Consider the following 21497-nt stretch of genomic DNA (forward strand, 5'->3'; position numbering starts at 1 on the left):
ATGGATAACTGGGGTGTTAAATAGTGCAGAACTTTTTATTAGACACACAGGAGAAGTTTAAATATTCAAACTGGTTTTCTTTGAAGCCTGGGGAATGAGAGCAGGGTGGCAGGCAGGATAAGTAAGAGTTTACTCAGGGCCGATTTACTGGGAAAGGCCCAGCCCGTCCCCTGAGAGGAAGGGCATCTGGAGGACACAGCGGATCTGTGGTCAGCTGGCACTCCGGGCTCCATGGCCCTGGAGCAGGCTTGACGCCCTCCTGCTGGGCTCCGGGGTCTGCCAGGCAGGACTCAAGCCTGGAAGCAGCTCCTGGGGCCTGATTCCTCAGGGCGCAGAACAGCTTGCTCAGAGCCCGGCATATGGGCGGCATTCAGGAAGTGGAGGCTGACCCCAGCTTTGGTAGCAGACCCGCGTCTATGAAGCAATGGTATCTCTAAGAGGCTGGGACGACAGCCCTCTCCTCTCCTCTCCAGAAGAGCCCTTAACCAAACAGGAAAAGAGGAGAGATGAGGCTGAGAAGACCCTCAGGGCAGGCGCTCTCACTGGACAGCTGGTAGAGGGATTTTAGTCTGATCATTGGTCCATTTCAAAAGCCCACTTAAACCCGATTTGCTTCCCCAACTTCTAGTGCTTAGTGGGACTCTTCCTTTTTGCTAATTTGTGAGCCACACGATCATCATATTTTAGAGGTCAAAGTCACTTTAGAGATCCTTAGGGCAATTTAAGTTCAGAGAAGTTAAGTTTGAGATTCCAAAGGGGACACAAAAATGAGCAAGACTCAGTCCCTGGCCTTAAGCAGCTCCTTTTGGGGAACAACACGGGGAAGGCATTGTGATGCAGTCAATAAGCCCTCCCCGAAGGGCATCTACATGCAACTGCAGGCAGGGAGGCTGCTGAGGAGGGAGGAATTAATTCGGCCAGGGGACTGGAAATGTCCACAGAGATGAGTTTGGGCCTCATCTGAGCTGGGTCAGGAAGGCTAGGAGGTAGCCAAGAAGAGGGTTGGGCTTTGGGGATACATGAGGGTTTGGTGTCTTGGGTGGATACCCAGGCTAGAAAGGCAGGTGAAGGTCCAAATATCAAGGGCTGGCCTGCTACGCTAGGTATTTGGGGAGCTCAAGGGCCACCAAAGATTCTAAGCAGGGGAATGATCAGGGCGACAAAGCCCGTAGCAACATGAAAAACATGGATTAGAGAGAAGCCAGCAGAGACTGGGAGCCTGTTGGTGGAACAGACAGAGATAGGAAATATCAGAGAGGGATGAAGTGTGGGATGGGGATGATGATAGTTTGGTTTGGGACATGTTGGAATATCTGGGAACAAGGACCCGAACACAGTTTCTACTCTCAGTTCAGGATGTTTCCAGTCCACCACCCTCTCACAACAGCTAGCATTTGAGTCTTACTGTGCCGGGCACCATCTAGGTGCTATACACACTGCACGGCTACCTACCCTGGGGTAGGTAGTGTCTTTGTCCTCATTTTACAGGTGAAGGAAATGAGGCACAGAGAGGGCCAGGGACTAGCCCAAGATCACATAAGCAGCAAGGACAGAGCCAGGATTTGACCCCGGCAGTCCAGATCTGGAGAATATGCTGATCACCACCCCACTGCTTTGCTTGTTGTCTTCCTAACCTAAGACTGTTAGTAGATTTTGTACAAGTGTGTATGGGAGTAGGGAGGAGAGAAGGAAAATAAGTGGCAATTAAAAGATGAAATGAAAATTAGTAATAGGAGAGGCAGGCGTGGATAAAAAGGCAGAGAAGAGCCACAGGATGTTTCTAGGGGAGAAACTGTGTAAGCAACATCTGGGGAATTAATGAGGGGGAGAGAGAGAGAGAGACAGAGACAGAGGGAGGGAGAGGCGCATGAGCGAGCAGGGTCCCACAGCCCCGGCCACAATCAGCTCCTGCTCCTGAAGGCCTGGAACGTGCTTTTCGTTGGTCCTCAGCTCCCAGCCAGTTCTCTGCAGTAGGTAATTCTTTAGATGGTGAGAAGATTTTTGGTGTGAATGACGCAGATAATTCCCTGCCCCGCACTGGCGATGGGAAACTATCTAGATGTGTAGGACCCCACATCTCCCTGGCAAGCCCTTGGTGGGTGGCCAGAACCCAGATGAACCATCATTAGGCCTCCACTTAGCCCGCGTTCATGGTCAGCCAGCATGGGCTGCAGCGCGAAGGGAGCCTGCTTCTGTTGACTATAAAGAGAGCCACACTCTGACAGGACACGGTAGAGTCTGTGCAGGAAGAAAGGCTTCATTTGAACAGAGAGACGGTGAGTGGGGGTGGGGAAGCGGCTGGATTTAGCAAGGCGAGAGGATTTTGGAAAGGTGTCTCTGCTTCCTTACCTGAAGCAGGGTGACTAGTCTGAGCTAAGTGGTGAGAGCCTTACATCTTCTCTGGAAAGAGCTGGCATAAAAATTAACATAAAAGCAGAGTGTGCTCTTGGCAATACAATTCACATCAAACTAAGGATTCTGAGGGTGTACTCTTGGCCTATCTCCTCCCTCTTGCCCTGAACATTTGTTTTTGTTTTTTTTTTTGCAATCCTGGAAACTGTGGGCTTCACGCTCTACAGGGAGCCTGTCACCTCTTCCTTCCAAGAGGGCAAGTTAGGCCGGGTTGAAGAGTCCTCATCAATGTTTCACAAACTAAAAGTCAGAGCTCACATCTGTCCAGTGAGCGCTTACTCTGTGCCAGACACGGTTCTGAGAGCTCTGAGTGTATTAACTCATTTATTCTTCACAACCACCTCTGAGGCGATTCTGAGAAAAACAGGCAGGAACCTAAATGCCATCAGAGTGAGGCTAAGGGAAATCCAGGAGCAGATCTGAGAGACACAGAGCTGCCCTCCTGCACCGTGAAACAGCCAGGGAGGATCTTCAGTGGTCGGAAAAGTGGGGCCCAGGAAGAAAGCATGGGGTCAAGGGCAAATGGGCCAAAGGTTCTGGAGAACAAACCCTCTGTTTGGAGTTTAAGGCTTTCAAGAAACCATTTACATCAGCCTCAGGGTCGAGTGGGCCTTCATTTTACCAGATAAGCAGTGAAATGGGCCTCATCCCTCTGAGAGAACAGTCCTCTAACCGCACTGCTTACCAAGGTGGCCAAAATCTGCTGAGAAAACCTTCTATCTAAACCCACTTCCCTTTCTGCAAAGATGGCCAAACCTCAGCGCATACAACTTCCTCCCATCAGCCCTAGGCCGGCAGAGAGGGCAGGCAAGGTGCTTCTGCGCAAGGGCAGGGGCAAGAGCCTTTGGAGGCCTGAACCCAGCCTGCCATGGTCACATGATCCACAGGGCTTCTCCCTAAAGCTCGGGGCCTGTAAGCAATAGAGTCTGTGTAACAGCTGGTGATTGGACTAGAGACGGTAGAGTGGGCAAGGGTAGCGTGCGCGGTGAGCCGATGGCCGCTGCAAGAGGCAGGCCAGAGTCCAATGGAGCCAGCAGCTGAACAGGTGAGGCAGGAGGTAGCAGACACTCTCTGAGAGAGGGACCAAGAGATGCAGACAGCTCCCTAGGCCAGGAGCCTCCACAGGGGCCAAGGGCAGGACGCGGCCTACTCAGGCCTCTTTGTGCCTTTCCATTCCAAGGACAGTTTTACCTCAACATTCCACACCAATATTTTTCCTTTTTCAATTCCTAGACTTTTATTTCAGCCCCCAATCCCCCCAAAAGGAAGTGAACAGGCAAAGACTGGGGGGGAAGCGATGGGCTGACATTAATTGATAGGAGCGGCTTCGAGCAGTTCATGCTGCCTTATCTCTCTCTCCTTTGGATCGCGTGTGTCCGCCGGAGTCCGCGGGGTCGGTGATTAATAGGGGCCATCACTCACTGTCCAGGACGGCTGAAAGGCAGCAGGGAGGGGGCGGCCCTCCCCAGAACTGAGATAACAAGCAGCAGGAATAATGAGTGGTGTCACTCCACTTTTCATTTTGATGGAAAGTCATTACGGGAGTCAACGCCAGCGACAAAGAGCCATGAATCAACTGCTCTGCTATGAAATTAAAATCGAATTGCCGGCCACCCCCAACCCCTACCCTTCCTGGGAAATGGGGATGGGTAGGTAGCTTGGGAGAGGGGTGCTGTCCTGGGGTGGGCTCTGCCCAATCACAGAGCAGGCGGTTATGGGCAGGAAGTAGATAGGCAGCTAGTGAAGGTGACAACTCCTGTCCCCACCTTATCAGACCCTTCCTCCCCAAACCACATTTTCCCTCTGCCTGGAGGTAAGCTGTGATTAAAAGGAAAATACAGGGGCTGGCCCGGTGGCGCAAGTGGTTATAAGTGTGCGCGCTTCACTGCGGCGGCCTGGGGTTCACCAGTTCGGATCCCGGGCACACACCGCTTGTCAAGCCATGCTGTGGTGGCGTCCCATGTAAAGTGGAGGAAGATGGGCATGGATGTTAGCCCAGGGCCAGTCTTCCTCAGCAAAAAGAGGAGGATTGGCAGATGTTAGCTCAGGGCCAATCTTCCTCACAAAAAAAATAAATAAATAAAATAAAAAGAAAATACAGCTTTGCTGGCCCCAATAAGGCTGCCACTGGACTGCTCCCCTTGGGCTTCTGGCCTCAGCGGGGCAGTCCGGGCCTGGCTATGGAGAGAAAGGGGCCCACCTGACTCAGCTACCCCAGAGCCCCTTGCTGAACCAGTTATAGACACTAATCTGAGGCCCTCCCTGTCACCAGAAGCAAAGAGGCAAAGTCCCTAACCTGGGGCTCCACAGGAACAGCCAATGGCCCAGGAGCCCACTGGGATCAAGAACCCATGCAAACGGGTGCACGGCCTCATCCAGGCCCAGAGAAGCAGTAACTGTCAGGGGTGAAGCAAGAGTCTCTTCTTTTATTAAGTCCAACTAGATTACAAGAAGGAGCAGAAGCTGTGGTTTCAAGGCTCATGGGCCACAGGGCCAATCAAGACAGCTTCCTGCAGAGAGTACAGTGAGTGCCAAGGCCACCATCTGGGTGATGGCTCTGTCCTCCAGTCGGCCTGGTCTCTTGCCGGGAAGGGCCCCGCAGCATCAGCCCTGGCTGTCCCACCTCCATCTTGAAGACTGAGAAGACAGGCAGGAAGAAGGTGGAGGGTGTCACAGAGAGGTCCCCATCAGGTTCACGGGGCGCCCGTTGTACCTCTTGGAAATGTCAGCCTCAATCTGAAAGACAGCGATATCAGGTGGGCAGGAAGCAGAGAAGCAAAGGGCCTCGTTCTGCAGAAGCGGGGTCCTCCCACTGGGCAGGTTTGCCTTTCCTGTCTTACCAGCTTCTGCAGCTCCTTGGTCTTTTCCAGCAGCAGGTCCAGCTTGGGCTCCAGAGCTGCCTGCTCCTGAAGCGCTTCCTGCTGCTTCTGCACCATCAGTTCTTTCTTCAAGGCCAGCAGCTGCGACTGCTTCAGCTTTTGCTGGAGGAACTCAGTCACTCGGTCCACATACCTGTGCAGGGCACTCAGGTGAGAGGTTGGTGTAGCTGTGCAACCCGAGCATCCCCATTCAGCTCCTGGGAAAGCTAAGGCTCAGGACACCAAAGCCCTAACTGGCCTCTCAGCTTCCACATCCTTCAACTCTTTTTTGTAAGGAATACCACTCCCAGTTCCCCTGTCCTACCTGGGAAGCAGATTCTGCCTGCAAACATCAAACCACTCCATCTTGCCCCAAAGAGAGCCCCTGTCCCCAGTTGGGATAGTGCACTTATGGGAGGCAGGGATGGGGTCTAAGGGGTCGTGGGAGAAGAGGAGGAATAAGGGAGTCGGGGCTGCCCAAGATGGTGGAGCCCTGCACCATGCCCCCAAACAGCCCAACATCAAGGGGAAGCCAGACCTTGGGGAGGCCAGGATCATAAACAGGTGTTGCATTCGAAGACTGGTGAGCTGGCCAATCAGATCCTGCAGCGCCGACACCATGCTAACCATCTTTGCTTTGGTCTGGCCCTGCAGGATGGCTGGAGCCAGCTGGAACTGGCTCACGGACAGGATGTCAGCCTCCTCACTCATCTCCACTGCTCTCTGGGACAAGAAGATCTCGAGCTGAGGACAGAAGAGGATTTGGTTCAAACCGAGAAAAGAACTCAGAGGCTAAGCCCCCAGAGTGCTCCAATTGAAGAATGAGATGTGAGGGTTCGACTCCGGATGAGGAGGGGTTATTTCCTTTGAACACTTTTAGTGCTAGAATCTCACCAACTGTAACGTGAGCTTGGGGCAGCCTCCACTGTCCCTCTTCAGTCCCCCACTGCTATCTCAGGCCTTATGCAGCCCTGGACTCCCCTCCTTCCTGCAGATAACTAAGAACACAGAGGGTTCTCTCTGCCCCAGTGAAGGGATTTTCTCTCCTTGGGAGGAAGGAGATTCAGGTGAAAGGAATTCAGGTTTGAGAAGCCTTGGATTAAGAAATGGCTAGGGGGCCGGCCCCGTGGCTTAGCGGTTAAGTGCGTGTGCGCGCACTCCGCTACTGGCGGCCTGGGTTCGGATCCCGGGCGCGCACCGACGCACTGCTTCTCCGGCCATGCTGAGGCTGCGTCCCGCATGTAGTAACTAGAAGGATGTGCAACTATGACATACAACTATCTACTGGGGCTTTGGGGGGGGGGAGAGGAGGATTGGCAATAGATGTTAGCTCAGAGCCGGTCTTCCTCAGCAAAAAGAGGAGGATTAGCATGGATGTTAGCTCAGGGCTGATCTTTCTCACAAAAAAAAAAAAAGAAATGGCTAGGAGGAATCTGAGAACCAGCTGCATATCTTGTCACTCTTATTCCACCACAGATCACCACTGTAGAAACTTGATCCCTTTTGTCCTCCTCTCCCCTGGAGGCTAGGAGGGACCTCTGGGCAGAAGGAGGATAAAACTGGTGAGGACAGAACTGGCGAGGACTGAGCACTTCCATGGGACCCTCCCCAACCAGCAGGCCACTGAGAAGGGAACAGACCCAGAGATTAACATGGATGGCCCCCAGCTTCCCAGTCCCACACAGAAGGTCCAGGAACACTGGCTCCTTCCTCTGGGCTGCTCGATACCTTAGCCACAGGGAAGGTACTGAAACAGAAATGAGATCCTATCAGTCCAGACCAGCCTACAACCTCCAACAGCTCCCCAGTTCACTGAGTAAAAGCCAAAGTTCAGACTCTTCACCTCTCTGAGCTCTTCTACTCCCCCAGCTCCCTGGCTCAGCTGCACAGGCCTCCTTGTTGTTCCTCCAACATGCAGGGACACTCCCACCTCTGGGCTGCTTCCTCTGCCTGGAAAGCTCCTCTGCTGGACGTTGGCATGGCTCTCTCTGTATCTCCTTCAGGTCTTGACCTACTAGTCACCTTCTCAAGGAGGCCTTCCCTGACCACCCGATATAAAACCTCAGCCCTTCCCAGCAATCCCCATCTCCCTCCCTGGCTTTCTTTTTCTCTGTGGCACTTATGTTAATGCCTAACATACTGTATATTTTACTTATTTCTTTTGTTTCTTGTCTGCTTTCCCCATGAGAATATAGGCCCCATGAGGTCAAGGACTTGGACTGTCTCGTTCAATCCTGCTCAATCTCTGGTGCCTCAACAGCGTAGGGGCTTAGGAGGCGCATGATAAATACTTGTTGAATGAATGGGGGGCATCCTAACATGTGAGCCCCTGCTCCAGAACGAGGAAAGTGCTCAGCACCCTTCACACAACAGGAAGGGGCAGGTCAGGCGTCTGGAGTGATGCTGCCTGTGCTGGTGCCAGGCCACCCCCTGCCTCTCCAGAGGACTAAAGTACCTCCATGAGCTCGTCGATGAACTGATTCCGGGTCTCAGGGTATTCAAGAAGCGTCAAGGCATCTGGGCCCCTAGCAACACCTTCTGGAGCTGCCAGGAAGGGAGACAGAGAAGTGATAAAGGAGCTGAGGACCGGAGAAGACCCTCAAGTTTGAGAAGCCCTGGTGGGTTAATATGGACACAGATGTAGTAAACTGAAGCCACTTCCTGTCCCAATCTAAGGGGAAGGGTTACCCTTTCCCATATGACTCAACCCTAATCAGGCAGCACTGCCAATCCCTAGTCTGTCCAGGACGACCACAGAGCTGGGTTTAGAAGAATGGAAAGGCCAGCCCTCTGCTCTGGTGGGCGGCTGCAGGTGAAGTTTCATCCTGCACTGCCCTCTAGTGGTGCAGATCGTGGCTACAGCCTCTCCGCAGGTGCGGAGCGGGGGCCGTCAGACTTCAGAGCCTATCCCCCGCCTGGAACCAACACCTCACAGCCCCTCACCCCTCACCAGAATAACTGACCTACATTTGGTATCCAGAAAGTTGAGAGTTTCTAGATTTAATTTTAAGAACTCTCTCTGTCCCCCTGCACTCACATCCTCATCAAGATTTTGAGAAAACAGTTGACTGTGTGAGAAGCCCAATCTTGGCAGTGCATTTTTTCTTTGTTTCTAGAGACACGGGAGCCTTTGAGCACCCTGCTGCTGCCAGGGCTGCAGGGGACGGTCACTTACCCTGGGTTCCAGCTTCTAGCACTGTGATCTGCAAAGCGGCTGCATCGTCTCCCCAGTCTATCCCATCACCCCCAGCTTCCTGGGTGGAGAGCAAAGAACCTGAGCAGAGTTGGCAGAATTTTCCCCAGCAAAGGGAGGCAGAATAAACCCAAGCCCGCGATAAGTTCAATGGCTGCGTGGATGTAAGTGGCAAAGATGGCAGTGTGGGCTCATGTGTGTTGTCACCCTCACCCCTGCTATGCAGAATTACCACCTGCCTCTACTCTCACACCTTGCCCCAAACACCAGGAGGAGAGAGGTCAAACTTGGACATGTCTCTGGCAACTCTGCCTCTCTGGACTACACCTGGGCTGAGAGCTGTGAACTTGGAGCACTGCCTTTAAAGACACAGATGGCACTTTTCTTATTGCAGAAGCAGCAACCACAGGAAGTCCTCAGAGGGATGGACCGAGAGGGCGTCCTAACCTGTGTGTCCGACTCCAGGGAGATGCCCCAGTCAATTCCCGCAGCCTGGGCAGAGACGCCGGCGTCAGTCCCTTCAGAAGCCACCTCCACCCCAAAGTCACCCCAGTCGATCTAGAAGGGGAACGAAAGTGTTAGCTCACAGAAGGTGAGGAAAAAAAGGGGCTTGCCTTCCCATTGGCCTCGGCGGCTTTGGTGCTGGGAGCCTGTTCAAATGCAGTGGCCCCTCCGAGCTCCCCGAAGGAGCTCTCCAGAGAGCTCGCGGGGCGAAGGGCTCCTCGTTCAAAGCCAGCCAGCCTGCTGAGCCTCTTCATCACTCATCTCCACTCTGGTCTCATGAAGACCAGAAAAGTAAAGGAGTAGGGCCTTCTGGGCCCTTCCACCTAGAATCTGTCTCACACGAATCCGCCTTTCTCGCTCTGGGACTCTGAATTCAGGCTGCAGGGGTTTGGGCTGTTGGGGGGAGGAAGCAGCTCCCGCTTGGCCTGTCTTACCGCGTCTTCTTCCACCTGCTCAGGAGGCTCCTCGAGGTGCGGCCGCTCCACCACCGAGGGCTCCGTCCCCGTCCTCCACTCGTACACTGTGCAGTTTCCCCGCTTCTGCACGTACCGCAACATGGGCAACACCTGCTCGGCGGGGCTGCAACAGAGCACGCACCGGAGCCTCGTGCTGCCCAGTCGTGAAGCCACACTAGGCTCCGGCCTGGGCCATAAGGTCCAACGGGCAAGGTTCCCACAGGTTCAAGTGCATAAAATAAAACTCAAATGTCATCCGGGAAAAATACAAGTGGAGAGAACAGCCAGGGAAACGTGTAAACCGCCCTCTGCTAGGGAGACACTGAGGTCCTCTTTACCTTTCACACACAAACCCCACACAGGCCTGGTACAGGTCAATGGCTTCCCCCAGGGTCTGAGCCGCCGCCCCAGTCTCGGTCAGCTGACTTGGCAGGTCCTTCACCAGGGCCAGCAGTTCTCTTCGGACATTGTCTCCCTAGAGAGGATGGAAGAGGTGGGCTAAGACCGACGTGGTGGGAAGCGGAGTCTGGAGATAGGTGAGAAACTGGCCCAAGAAGGCCACAACCAGGCTGAGAAAGAAGCCTTTCCCAGAAGCAAAGGGGTTGGGCCCAGAGAGCCAGACAGAGGCCCCAGGTGCCCTCCCCTGCGACAAGACTCCTCTCGCTCACCGTGATGCCATACTGCTTGCACGAGTGGTAGAACTGCTCCCGCATCTCGGCGGCTCCCGCCTGGCCCTCCTCCTCCTTGCGGCTGTATTCTTGCTGCAGCTGCTGGCACTTGGCGATCTGCTTCTTCAGCGAGGGGATCTCATAGTTGACGTTCCGAACCAGGAGGCTAGAGAGTTCCACTGAGAAGGGCCCAGGAAATTCACCCCAGACACCCACACCATAAGGCAAGCGAGCCCCAGGACACGCACAAATATACCCTAGCCTCGTGGTGAAGGGCATGGGGTTGACCTCCCAGCTCCTCCTCTTCCTAGAGGTGAAACCTAAGACAGTCATTTAACCTCTTTAATCCAATCCTCATCTGTAAAACAGGGCCAATCATATTTATTGTGAGGATTAAGAGAGAGAATCCATATAAAACACAAGGACAATTCCTTGCATTTTGTAGGTGCTCAGTAAATATTAGCTATTATTATTATCTATTTTATTAGAAAACACACCCAAACTACAATCAGCCCTTTAGTTACTTTCTCGGGCATCCAATATGGCCTCCAGGCCTCTTCTGCCTCTTATAGAATGGGGGTGCAGAGTGGGTAGGGGCCCCTTACTCCACCTTACCAAGAGGTCATTGGTGGAGAACCCACACACACCTGCTGGGTCAGGCCCAGAAAATGCCCACTACCTGGATGGTTCTCTCCTCCCAACACTCTTCATGGAATTTATTTTCCCACCTGGCAAACATCTACAGCCCAGCCTCTTCCCACACACGGACTGTGCTCTCTAGAAGCCTAGTGTCTCAGAACTCTGGGTGTGGGCTTCCCCACGGACGCCAGCACTCCCAGCCCGGGCCACTTTACCTAAGTAGGTGTTGTCTTTCTCATACAGGGCTACGATCTCCTGCCAATCCTAAGTAAGAACAGAAACAGGAAGTGAGCCAGAACAGCACTCAGCAGCCACATCCCAGCTCCATCCCTGAAGAGCAGAAGCTCTCCCGGTCTATCCTCATCAGACACAAACTCTTTGTCCTCCTTCCTAACACTGGCTGGACCATCCATTTTATTTTAAGAGTGTGGCGCCAACAAGCAATCTCCTGAAAACAAAAACCCAGGGGTAGGATCTACTTTCGGCATAAACTACGGACCAGAGTGAAAGTTCAGGACATGTTCTATGCAGGCGTCTCCACCAGATCCTCAGAGAGACCGGAGAGCCTCTGACCCATTACCACCCTCGCCCACACTTGCCTTCATTCGCTGTGAAGAGTATCGGCCAAAAATATTTTTTGTGGAGGCTTCAGTACCTTTGAGAAGGTCCACGATTCTTAGGCAGTGGAAGTAGTGAATGTCTGGAAAGCAAGTCAGAGCAAAGACTTTGAGAATTCCAGTATCTTCCCCCCCTACTCTGGTCACTGCACATGGCTGACTCGTGGATATGTCAGTAATTTTGGATTACTGGATTGGATTAAAGAGAGCACGCACAGCTCTCCCCTTCATCAGTGTGTGTTGGAAGGAACCAGCAATCTATACCTCAAACAAAAATCTCTCCTTCTCTAGGGACCAGCCGTATGGCTAAACAACAGGGGAGCAGCTCAGCTGATATATACTGCTCCAGGAAAGAGAGGGCTCTGGTAACGTAGCCCCAAAGCACTCACAGGATCCAGAGAGCAGCTGGGCGATCTCTTCGCTCTCTGGCATGTCCTGGATGGCAGCATTGATCTTCTCTCGGATCGTCAGCACCAGACTCTGCCATTTCAGGTTGCAGTGCCTTCTGTCCACCAGCCAGTCTACGTGCGAAACACCAAAATCAAGCGTTCCTATTCACATGGCCAAAAATCCTTCACTAATTCAAGTGAAATACGCTAAGACACTCACTAAGAGTTGTAGTCATACTGGTTAAGATGTGGGGGTCATGGGAAGGTGGGAATAAAGATAGGCCCAAAGGGATGCTTGGGGAAAACAGACTCTGCCAGCCTGACTTCATCTGTGTGTGACTTTAATAGAGCAATTGCCTTGACACAGGGATAAAGAAAAACTTTAAATTGCTCCTGACATCAAAGTGCCACTTTTGACCACTCTAAATTCTCCATAATATTTTTGCTTCCATGGGTAATTATATCTTTCTTACTGACAAAGGATGCTGTTCAACTTCCACTTCCTCAGGGCTGGGATTAACCATGACAATGGAAAATACAAGAGTGTTATGCCAAGTACCGGATGAATGAAAACTGCAAAGCCCCTAATACCTACAGCGCCCTAAGGACGAGATAACACTGGTCTGTTCTTACCGGTGAGGTACCACCCTGCACGCATGAATACCAATGTGACTGACCTCCCGGAGTCAGGGCCCAGATTTGTGTTTTTAGTGGGTATAGGTGGATGAGAGCCATGCACGTTTCCTCGGTAGGAGAGAGCTAAGAGCTAGGCTTTGTGGTTACATGGTCCTTGCTTCTAATTATCAACTTTCTTGAGCAAGTCTCTCAACCACTCTGTGCCGCAGTTTCCCCACATGTAAAATGGGGATAATAAGATACTGAATATAAGGGAGAATGCAGGTAAAACAATGAGCACTGTGCCTGGCACACAGCAAAGACTCAAATCTTAGTGATCTTCATTTTTACAATGTTAAGTGCCTACAAGAGCATCTGGTATAGAGCAAACCTCCAAAGAATGGTTCCTGTTTTATTGGACCTTTTCATGATCAATGACAAGCTCATACACCAAGAGTGCACATGTGCTGAAGAGCTGGGAAAATCTGAAAAGAAGCTCAAGAAGCTCCGCTGAGTGGCCACTGCACAGGACTGACTAAATGGCCCACAGTGGTGAATCCAGAACTCTGCCCTTGCTAATAAATCTGCCACCTGGTCCAACAGTGGGGTCCCACACGAGTTATCAGTTATACTCCCTCTGCTATATTCCTCTAAAGTTCTCAGAAAGAAAAATTCTGTAGATGTCATAGAACTTAAAGCAAAAGGCTCAGGTAGTCAAACAGTCACCCACCATCTCAACAACAAAATTGGCATCAAATCAATTGATCCAAGAACGCTGAAAAATCCAGGAGCTGTGCACTTGCCCTGGAGGGGTCAGAACCAAGAGGTTCCTCCCTGGCTCTGAACTGGGGAGGAGGTAGGTAGATCAGATACAGCAGGGAGATGGCCTGGCCACTAAAAGGTCTTTATTGTCCCTCTTCCTCCTAAAATCAAGGGGGGATGGAAGCTTTTAAAAAGAAACGAGGGAAAGTCTTTTCTGGCATAATACAAAATCACAGACATTGGAGCCTGACAGACTTAAGTTCCGATTTCAGATCTGTCAATTAACTGCCATTTAACGTAGGCCATCACTCTCTCTCTGCCTGAATGACATGATCTGACAACACATGTTGTAAACGTTAAAGTAGAATATGCAGGTCAAGTAGAGACCTATACAGAGTGTATAGGTCCTTCCCGCTCCTCTTGGTGAGGCAGGTGCAGCCACAGATGGGGGGGCCAGAACACGGCAAGTGGTCAGCGCCTCAACAGGGGCCTTGGGGCGTGGGGACTCCCAGCTGTTGGCGACAGGGGACAAAGAGCCGGGCCTCTCCCCCCGCGGGGGAGCCCCCTCCTACCGAGCAGCTTGCTGGTCTGGATGTCGATGGGCACGTGCTGATGGTCCTGGCGGGAAACACAGCGGGGACCGGGGCGTGAGCAAGGGGAGGGGACATGCCTCTCGCGCGCTCACTTCACGGCCCCAACCGCCATCCTGAGGGGCCAGAACCCCGCGCCCGGGAGGGGAGCCGGTAGAAGCAGGTCGGGGACGGACGGGCTGAACCAGGTCCAGGGGTCCCGGGCTAGCCCCCCATTCCCCATGCTCCTGTCCCCCACCTGCATCTTTCCCCCACTTCCGTTTCCGGCCAGCGACCGACAGCCGCTCCGCCTGCCACCAACCCAGCGCCGCTGAGGCTGAGCCTCAGTTCAGGCACAAACGGGCCTCCTCCGGCCACGTCGCCGCCTTCCGCAGAGCCAATCCGGGCGCGCGCTCCGCCCCGGGCAGCAAGCCCCACCCACCCCGGGGCTCCGAATGGCTGAGCCCGGGAGGGGCGGGAGAACAGGAGACAGCCAATGGGAGACGCGAGGCGGGCTCAGGGCCGGAGAGGGGCGGGGGCGCCAGGAAAAGGCTGCAGCGGCGGTGCGATCGCGGTAGGCGGCGCCCGAGAGCCGGTCCCGGCAGCTTCCGGCCAGGTTGGCGCGGAGCCCTCTGCGCACCGATCAACGCGTCTGCAGGCAGGGTCCTAGCGCCGACCTGGGCAACCTGGTGGCGTTTAGAAATGCTTCCTTGCAGCCTTACCTCGCTTTATCGTAGTTTGTAGGTCTCTTGTGGCACTTGTCACACTTTGCCTTCCCATTCAGTTTATCTAATAGACATGTGTTGAGCACCTGCTACGTGTTGGGTGATTGGGGCAGGGAAGGGGAGGGAGGAGGGCCAAGGGAGGCATCCGGAAGATAACACCTATGTTGAGTCTTAAAGGAAGAGCTGCAGAAAGAGGGGTGATGTGGGGAGGGGTGTTCTGGGTGGAGGACACTGCACAGACAAAGCTTTGGAGGCCACAAACCACAAGAGGAGTGAAGGGAACAGCAGGCAGGCAGGACAGGCAACATAGTTGATGGGGTCCAGTGCAAAATAAAAATGCAGGGCCCTTGTTAAAAAAATCAGAAGAATTTCAAGAGTGCACTGCATAGGTCTCACAGTCATGAAGCCGGCCCTGCAGGCAGGCAGCCACTGTGCAGTAGAAGATTTGAGGCAGGGAGTGGCCAGAGAAGAGACTAAAGATGGAAGTGTCTGGTCATAAGGAGCCTCATTAAGGAACTTGGACTTCAACCCTGCAGACAGAGAGGAACCCCTGGAGGGTTCGAAGGGTTTGAGGCAGGGAGGGACCTGAACAGATTGGCTGCAAGGATGGATTCCTGGGAGATAAGACTGGAGACAGGGAGACTGTCAGAAGGTTACTATATAGCAGTTAGGGCCTGACCTGGGACAGGGTCGTGAGGAGGAGGGAAAGGGCTGGATTTGAGAGATGTGTGGGAAAATGGACAGGACTTGGCAATGGATTGGCTGTGCAGATGGGGGAGAGAGACAGCAAAGATGACACCTAGGTAGTTGGATGGGCGTGCCACCACCTGAGACAGGGATGCAGGATGCTGAGCAGGTGTTGGGGAGGAGGGGATCTCAGCTTTGAACTTGGGGGGTTGGTGGTGCCGGGAGACTCCCATGAGGAAAATGTGCAGGAGGCGCTTGGGTCTACAGCTCTGGAGGTCAGGGGAGCCATGAGGCTGGGGAGACAGCTTCGGAGAGCCACAGGCTGACTGATCTGTGGTCCAGGTGGTGGCTGAAGCTGAGAGAGGGCATGAGACTGGGAAAGAAGTGAGTAGAGGGAGGAGAGAGGGTGGGCTGAGGACAAAACCCCAGGGATCTCACAGGGCTGGGTGTGCCATTTTGCACCCCTCCCCTTCCAGGTTGTTAGCTCCTCCAGAAGGCTCTACCTAGTTCTTTCTAAATGACCCCCTACCTCCCAGCATGACCGCGCAAGCACTTGGGGCTCAGTAAATCTTTTATTGAACTGGGTGGTGTGATACTGCAATGAGAAGACCTAGATTCCTGCCCGATGAGATCTTGGTCCGTTTCTGTAACCTCTCTTCCAGCCATAGTTTCCTCAATATGGAGATAGCACCTATCCTTTCTCTGTGTATTTCTGTTTATAGGCTTAAATAAATAAACATACTAGATATATATAACTCCTTACAGTTTACGACGTGCTTTAACATACAGTCTCGTGCCACATAATGACGTTTCGGGAACAATGACCCACATATACGACAGTGGCCCCATAAGATTAGTACCATATAACCTCGGTGTGTAGTAGGCCATACCATCTAGGTTGTGTAAGTACATTCTGATGTTTGCACAACGATGAAATCACCAAACAACACATTTCTTAGAACATATCCCCATGGTTACATGATGCAAGACCGTATTTTCTCATGCTTTGTAAACTGTATGTGTGTGAAACATTAATCATTATTATTGTAGAATGGGTTGAAATACTTCCCTGAAAGTGGCTCAGAGGACAGAACCAAGGGCCTCTTCAGGGCTCTCTCATGAGAATTTGGCTGCCATCTCAGAGTCCTGACTCAGGCTGTAGGAATTGCTGGGGCTCCCCCATGATTAAACAAACACTTGTTGGGCTCCAACTACGTGCTCTTGGCTCCCTGGGGGATCCCAGGAAGCATGACCCTGCCCGCCTCCAGGTGCATCTCTCCTCCTTGAACCAACTGGCGGGGCAGAGCAGGGCCGGGTGAGGCTGGAAGGCCCAGCCCTGGTGAGCTGGTGGAGGCAGAGACCACCAGCGCTTCGCCCCACCCGCAGCTTCTTGGTGACTCATGGGGAACAGAAGGATGTTTGAAAACAGTTCTGCCTAGCTGCTGGCCTCAGGGTGGCTGTCCCCAAGAGCAGAGGAGTGGGGGCTTTGGGCAGCGTTCTGCACTGTTTGTCCTTTTCCAAAGCTACAGAGAACCCTGGACCTGTGGGCAGATGAGCACATAAGTGGTCTGGCATCCAGGGAAGAGGTCCTTGGGGCTCCCAGCGTCTGGAAAGTGGCAGGGAGAGGATGTGGGATGCTTCTGACTGTGAATCTCTCAATTCTCTGCTGATTTAGTAGGTGGGACACTGTCTGGGGGAGGGACAGCACATGTAGGGAGGTGGGGAAGTGGCAGCTTTGGACAGGAAAGTCCAGAGCCCCACAGTGCTGTGTATGCAGGCTGCCTTGCCATCCTTTGTTGTTGTTAGCTTGCTTATTAAGTGATAACCCTGTGCCGCATGCCAGTGTAGATCTAAATGTTTTACAAGACTTATCTAATTTGATCCTTCTAACAACCTTATAATGTGGGTACTATTATTAGCCAGATTTTAAAGGCAAGGGAGCCAAAGCTTAGATAATTAAGAGTCTTGTCCAAGATCATACAGCTGATAGTTGGTGGGGCTGGGATTCAAACCCATGCCTGTCTGGCTCCCCTGTCTGCATTCTTGTTCTCTGTGGGATGTGGCTTCTCCTGCAGCCCTGCCTGCCCCGTTCACGCAGCCTCAGGTCTCGTTCTCCCTCCTCTGCTGCCTGATTCCCACTTTCTCCTCAGTTGTTGTGCCAGACACTTAGAACCTCACGCCGGTAGACCCTGCCCCTTTCCAAAGTTCTTTCTTACCACACCCCATTCTGGGCAAGAACGCCCATCACTTATCTTCCTGCCATATCCATGAAAAGAAGGCTCATCTCTGACTTTCAGATAATCTATTTCTTTTATCCACCATATGTTTATTACTTTATGGTCTGTGTGTCTTCTGTGTGTTTGCTCTCATCCACACTGACTGTAGTGTGTGTGTGTTCCTTCCCGACTGGGCTGAAAACCCTGGAAACTCAGCAGCCTCAGCTGGGTCCCCTGCTGTTTGGAGTGTAATCTCTCTGTAATTTTTTTCAGTCTGTCTTTCCAACTAGTCTGTGAGCACCTTGTGGGCAGGGAGTCCAGGCTGGTTTATCTCTGTAACCCCAGCACCTGGCAATGACACCTGACATTGAGCGTCAGGTGCTTAACGGATGCTCATAAAGGAGGGAATAAGAGCAGGTGCGGCCTGTACAGGAAGGCATTTGTGATGAGTGGAGGCCGTGATCACTTGGTCTGGGAGGAGGGACGTGCGTCCCCCAGCTCTTTGTCTCGTCCTTCCCTCTATAGCTCAGAGCTTGGAATCAACCCCCGGGAGCCGTTTGGGACTGGGAGGAGGAAATCAGGAAGAAGACACCAGGGCTGGTTGGCTTCACAAGTTAAGCACAGACCAATGGAGGCATATGTAGGGTCAGTCAGCTGAGTCATGCTCTAGGGCCACCGATTGTACCCTAAACCCTGTCCAGCCATGCCCTCCCCATCCCTTCACCTTTGTTAGTCTTCTAGAGGAAAACAACCCACTGGGTGACCTCATGAATTGGGTCCAAAGTGTCACCTCCTAAGAATGCCACTGCATTTCATTATTTCATCATCTCCACCGTGACAGGAAGAGGGAGTCTGCTCTTCCAAGGGAAGGAAAACCAAGCCCACTACCAAACCACCTGTCTATCAGCCTCCTTTCCCTGTAGTTCAGTGTCAGCTACCCTCTATTTGCCATTTGTCTGTAAGGTACTGGGGACCTTAACACGAAGACATAGTCCCAGCCCTCAAAGAAAGTGCAAGTGTGATGTGTGAAGGACCCACCACACTCTAAATCCCATGGCAGCATGCCCTAGCCTAGCACTGTGCTCATGCATAGTGGTGCTCACAAAAGTCCACACGAACCAAATGAGGTGTGCTCAGAGTGTTAAGGGAGCAGAGGGGAGGACTGTTCAGCTCAACTTGGGGATAAAGGCACGGGATGGGCACGGAAAACCATCAGAGCAGGCTCCTGGGAGGCATAACACTTGAGCTGAGTCTTGCAAGACGGGAGTGAATTGTGGTAGAAGGGAGAGGAAGAGGAGAGGAGCTGGGTGCTGGGTGTCATTCTAGGAAGAGGGAATAACATGGATAAAGCGCATAGATAAGAGAGAGCCTGGCTGTTCCAGAAGAAGTTTATTATGGGAGCACGGGGTATTTATGGGAAGAATGGAGAGAAACTAGATTGAGGCAATTGGCCAGGGAAGATCATGAAGAACCCTCAGGTCCATGACAAAGGGTTGAATTTTAATCCTGTAGACCAGGGTTCCCAACCAGTGGGCAGCAGATCACTGGAAGGCTGTAGAATTGTGCAGAGGGTCCAGGAATCCATAAATGCATTCGTATTGTTTTAGTCAGTGCACACTAGAAGGACAAAAATCATACAATGAAGTGGAGAAGTTTTTCTACATTGAAAAAGGATGCTTTCAGAGACAGGAAACCCAAATGGCCGATATATGTATGAAAATATGCTCAACCTTACTAGAAAAAAGATGTGTAGTTAGCCAGGGCTGCTATAACAAATTACCACAAACTGGGTACCTTAAAACAACAGAAATATATTCCCTCACAGTTCTGGAGGCCAGAAGTCTGAAATCTAGGTGTCAGCAAGGTTGAGTCCTTCCAGTGGCTCTGAGGGAGAATGTGTTCCATGCCTCTTGCCTGGCTCCTGGTGTTCCTTGGCCTGCAACTACATCATTCCAGTCTCTGCTTCCGTCATCCCCCGGCCTTCTCCCTGTGTGTCTCTGTGTCTCTCCTCTGATACGGACAAGAGTCCTTGAGTTTAATCCTGTATGACCTCATCTTAACTAATTACATCTGCAAAGACCCTGTTTCCAAATAAGGTCACATTCTGGGGCATGAATTTTGGGGGACACTATTCACTCCAGTACTCTAGGGAAATGTAAATATAAAAGACACAGAGATCACCACATCACTTCTATCATACTGGCAAAAATTAAAATCTTTGTGTCACAGGATGTGTTTTCCAGAAGTAGGAGAAGTTTTGGGGGCAAGGTGTTTATTAGAGATCACTTCCTGTGAGAGAAACCAGACAGAAGGAGGACTGGGCAGAGGGCGAAATCCGACTGTAATGCAGGCGTGACAAGCTCTAGCCAATTTGGCGGTGAGCCCTGGAGTGAATATTGCCCCTCACAGTGTCCTTCATGGGGCTGAAATGGCTGGACTTTATATCTCCAGGTGCAGGCTGCCCCAGAAGGGCATGCCTGCGGGTGAGGTGGCAGCTGAGGCAGACCCTGAAGGAGCTGACAGCTGGAGCCCAACTCCTGAGGAAGGCAGCAAGTCCTTCCTCAAAGGGTGTCTGGGTGGCACGTTCATTGACTACCACAGTCTGACAATACAGAGGTGGTCAGAATGAAGACTATGGAGGGGCGAACCCCCACTGGCCCCGCCATACACGCACACATAAGACGTCCAGTCAAATCTCTGGAACCTGTGAATGTTACCTTATTTGGAAAAAGAGTCTTTGCCAATATGATTAAGTTAAGGATCTTAAGATGAGGAGGTCATCCTGGATTATCTGGGTGGGCCCTGAATGCTATCACAAGTGTTCTTATAAGAGAGAGGCAGGGGCCGGCCCCGTGGTGTAGCGGTTAAGTGTGAGTGCTCCACTGCTGGCGACCCGGGTTCGGATCTGGGCGTGCACAGATACACCGCTTCTCCGGCCATGCTGAGGCCACGTTCCACATACAGCAACTAGAAGGATGTGCAACTATGACATACAACTATCTACTGGGGCTTTGGGGAAAAAAAAGGAGGAGGATTGGCAATAGATGTTAGCTCAGGGCCAGTCTTCCTCAGCAAAAAGAGGAGGATTGGCATGGATGTTAGCTCAGGGCTGATCTTCCTCACACACACAAAAAAGAGAGAGGCAGAGGGAGATTAGACACACGAGAGAGGAGAAGGTGATGTGAGGATGGAGGAGGCAGAGATGGGAATGATGTGGCCACAAGCCAAGGAATGCCTACAGCCACCAGAAGCTGGAGGAGGAACCTCCAGAGGGATCATGGCCCTGCTAACACCTTGGTCTTGGCCAGTGAAACTGATTTCGGACTTCTGACCTCCAGAACTGTGAGAGAATAAATTGCTGTTGTTTAAAGCCATCAAGTTTGTGGTAACTTGTTACAGCAGCCCCGGGAAACTAATACAGAGTAACAGGAAAATTGCTTGTCGGGGTGCAAGTCAGTGTAGCCATGTGGAGGACCCACCTCCGCTGCTGATGAGGAGTAAGAGTTCACACATGCAGAACATTTGGAACCGTGCCTGGAACAGATTCCTCGTGAATATTGGCTGCTCATATCCCCACTACCACACTGAGGTCTCCCTGATGGGAAGACCCCCCACAAAAAGAAGGGGAAAGCTCCCTCCAATGGCAACCCCACTACCTGCCTCAGATCAGAATGCAGCTTCCGCTCGCCCTTGCCTGCCCCCCAGCTGACCTGGTGTAGCTCCTGGGGACTAGCCTTTTTCTTGCCCCACTTGTCACCTCCACCAGGCTGGGCACCCGAGGAGCTCCAGTCTCCTGGCCTTCCAGAGAACGGGGAGTGCTGAGGAGAATGACAACTCCTCTCTTTTCCCTGCTTCGGGAAAGAAATACCCCCGGAGCCTAGATCTGCTCCTTGGGCAGAGGTCAGTAAGAGAGGAATGATCTGTAATCCAATGGGGCCCCGTGGCTGCGTGCCCCAACAGGGCACAAGGTCCTTGAGGCTCCCTTAGGTGTATTTTACTTTCTTTACTCAACAAGGACACATTTCTGAAAACGTGCACATTGTGTGTTTGTATATGGAATATCACGCATTAACCTAGTTTTATGAAGGTGCATTTAAAGGTAAACAACTTTATAAAGCAATAAAGTGGTGTGTGTGTGGGTGATCTGATTAATGGATATTCATAGTTTATAGCCTTATCTCAAACTCC

The 21497-nt window shown here is 52.2% G+C and overlaps 1 protein-coding gene across 1 annotated transcript; it reads right to left on the reverse strand.

Moving 5' to 3' along the window:
* Positions 1–4818: 4818 nt before the first annotated feature.
* CDK5RAP3 (CDK5 regulatory subunit associated protein 3) lies at positions 4819–14049 on the reverse strand. The gene is made up of 14 exons (XM_004434616.3): positions 13941–14049; positions 13685–13730; positions 11736–11867; positions 11329–11429; positions 10945–10993; positions 10091–10269; positions 9761–9897; positions 9402–9546; positions 8911–9021; positions 8446–8524; positions 7726–7814; positions 5809–6014; positions 5253–5424; positions 4819–5148 (listed from the first exon to the last, which is right to left on the reverse strand). The coding sequence occupies exons 1-14, from the start codon at positions 13944–13946 to the stop codon at positions 5083–5085; spliced, it is 1518 nt and encodes a 505-aa protein (XP_004434673.1). The 5' UTR covers positions 13947–14049; the 3' UTR covers positions 4819–5082.
* Between the last annotated feature and the right edge of the window lie 7448 nt (positions 14050–21497).

Source organism: Ceratotherium simum, chromosome 16, assembly GCF_057802395.1.
Source record: "Ceratotherium simum simum isolate JZ-2026a chromosome 16, ASM5780239v1, whole genome shotgun sequence".
In the NCBI taxonomy this organism is placed as follows: Eukaryota; Metazoa; Chordata; class Mammalia; order Perissodactyla; family Rhinocerotidae; genus Ceratotherium; species Ceratotherium simum.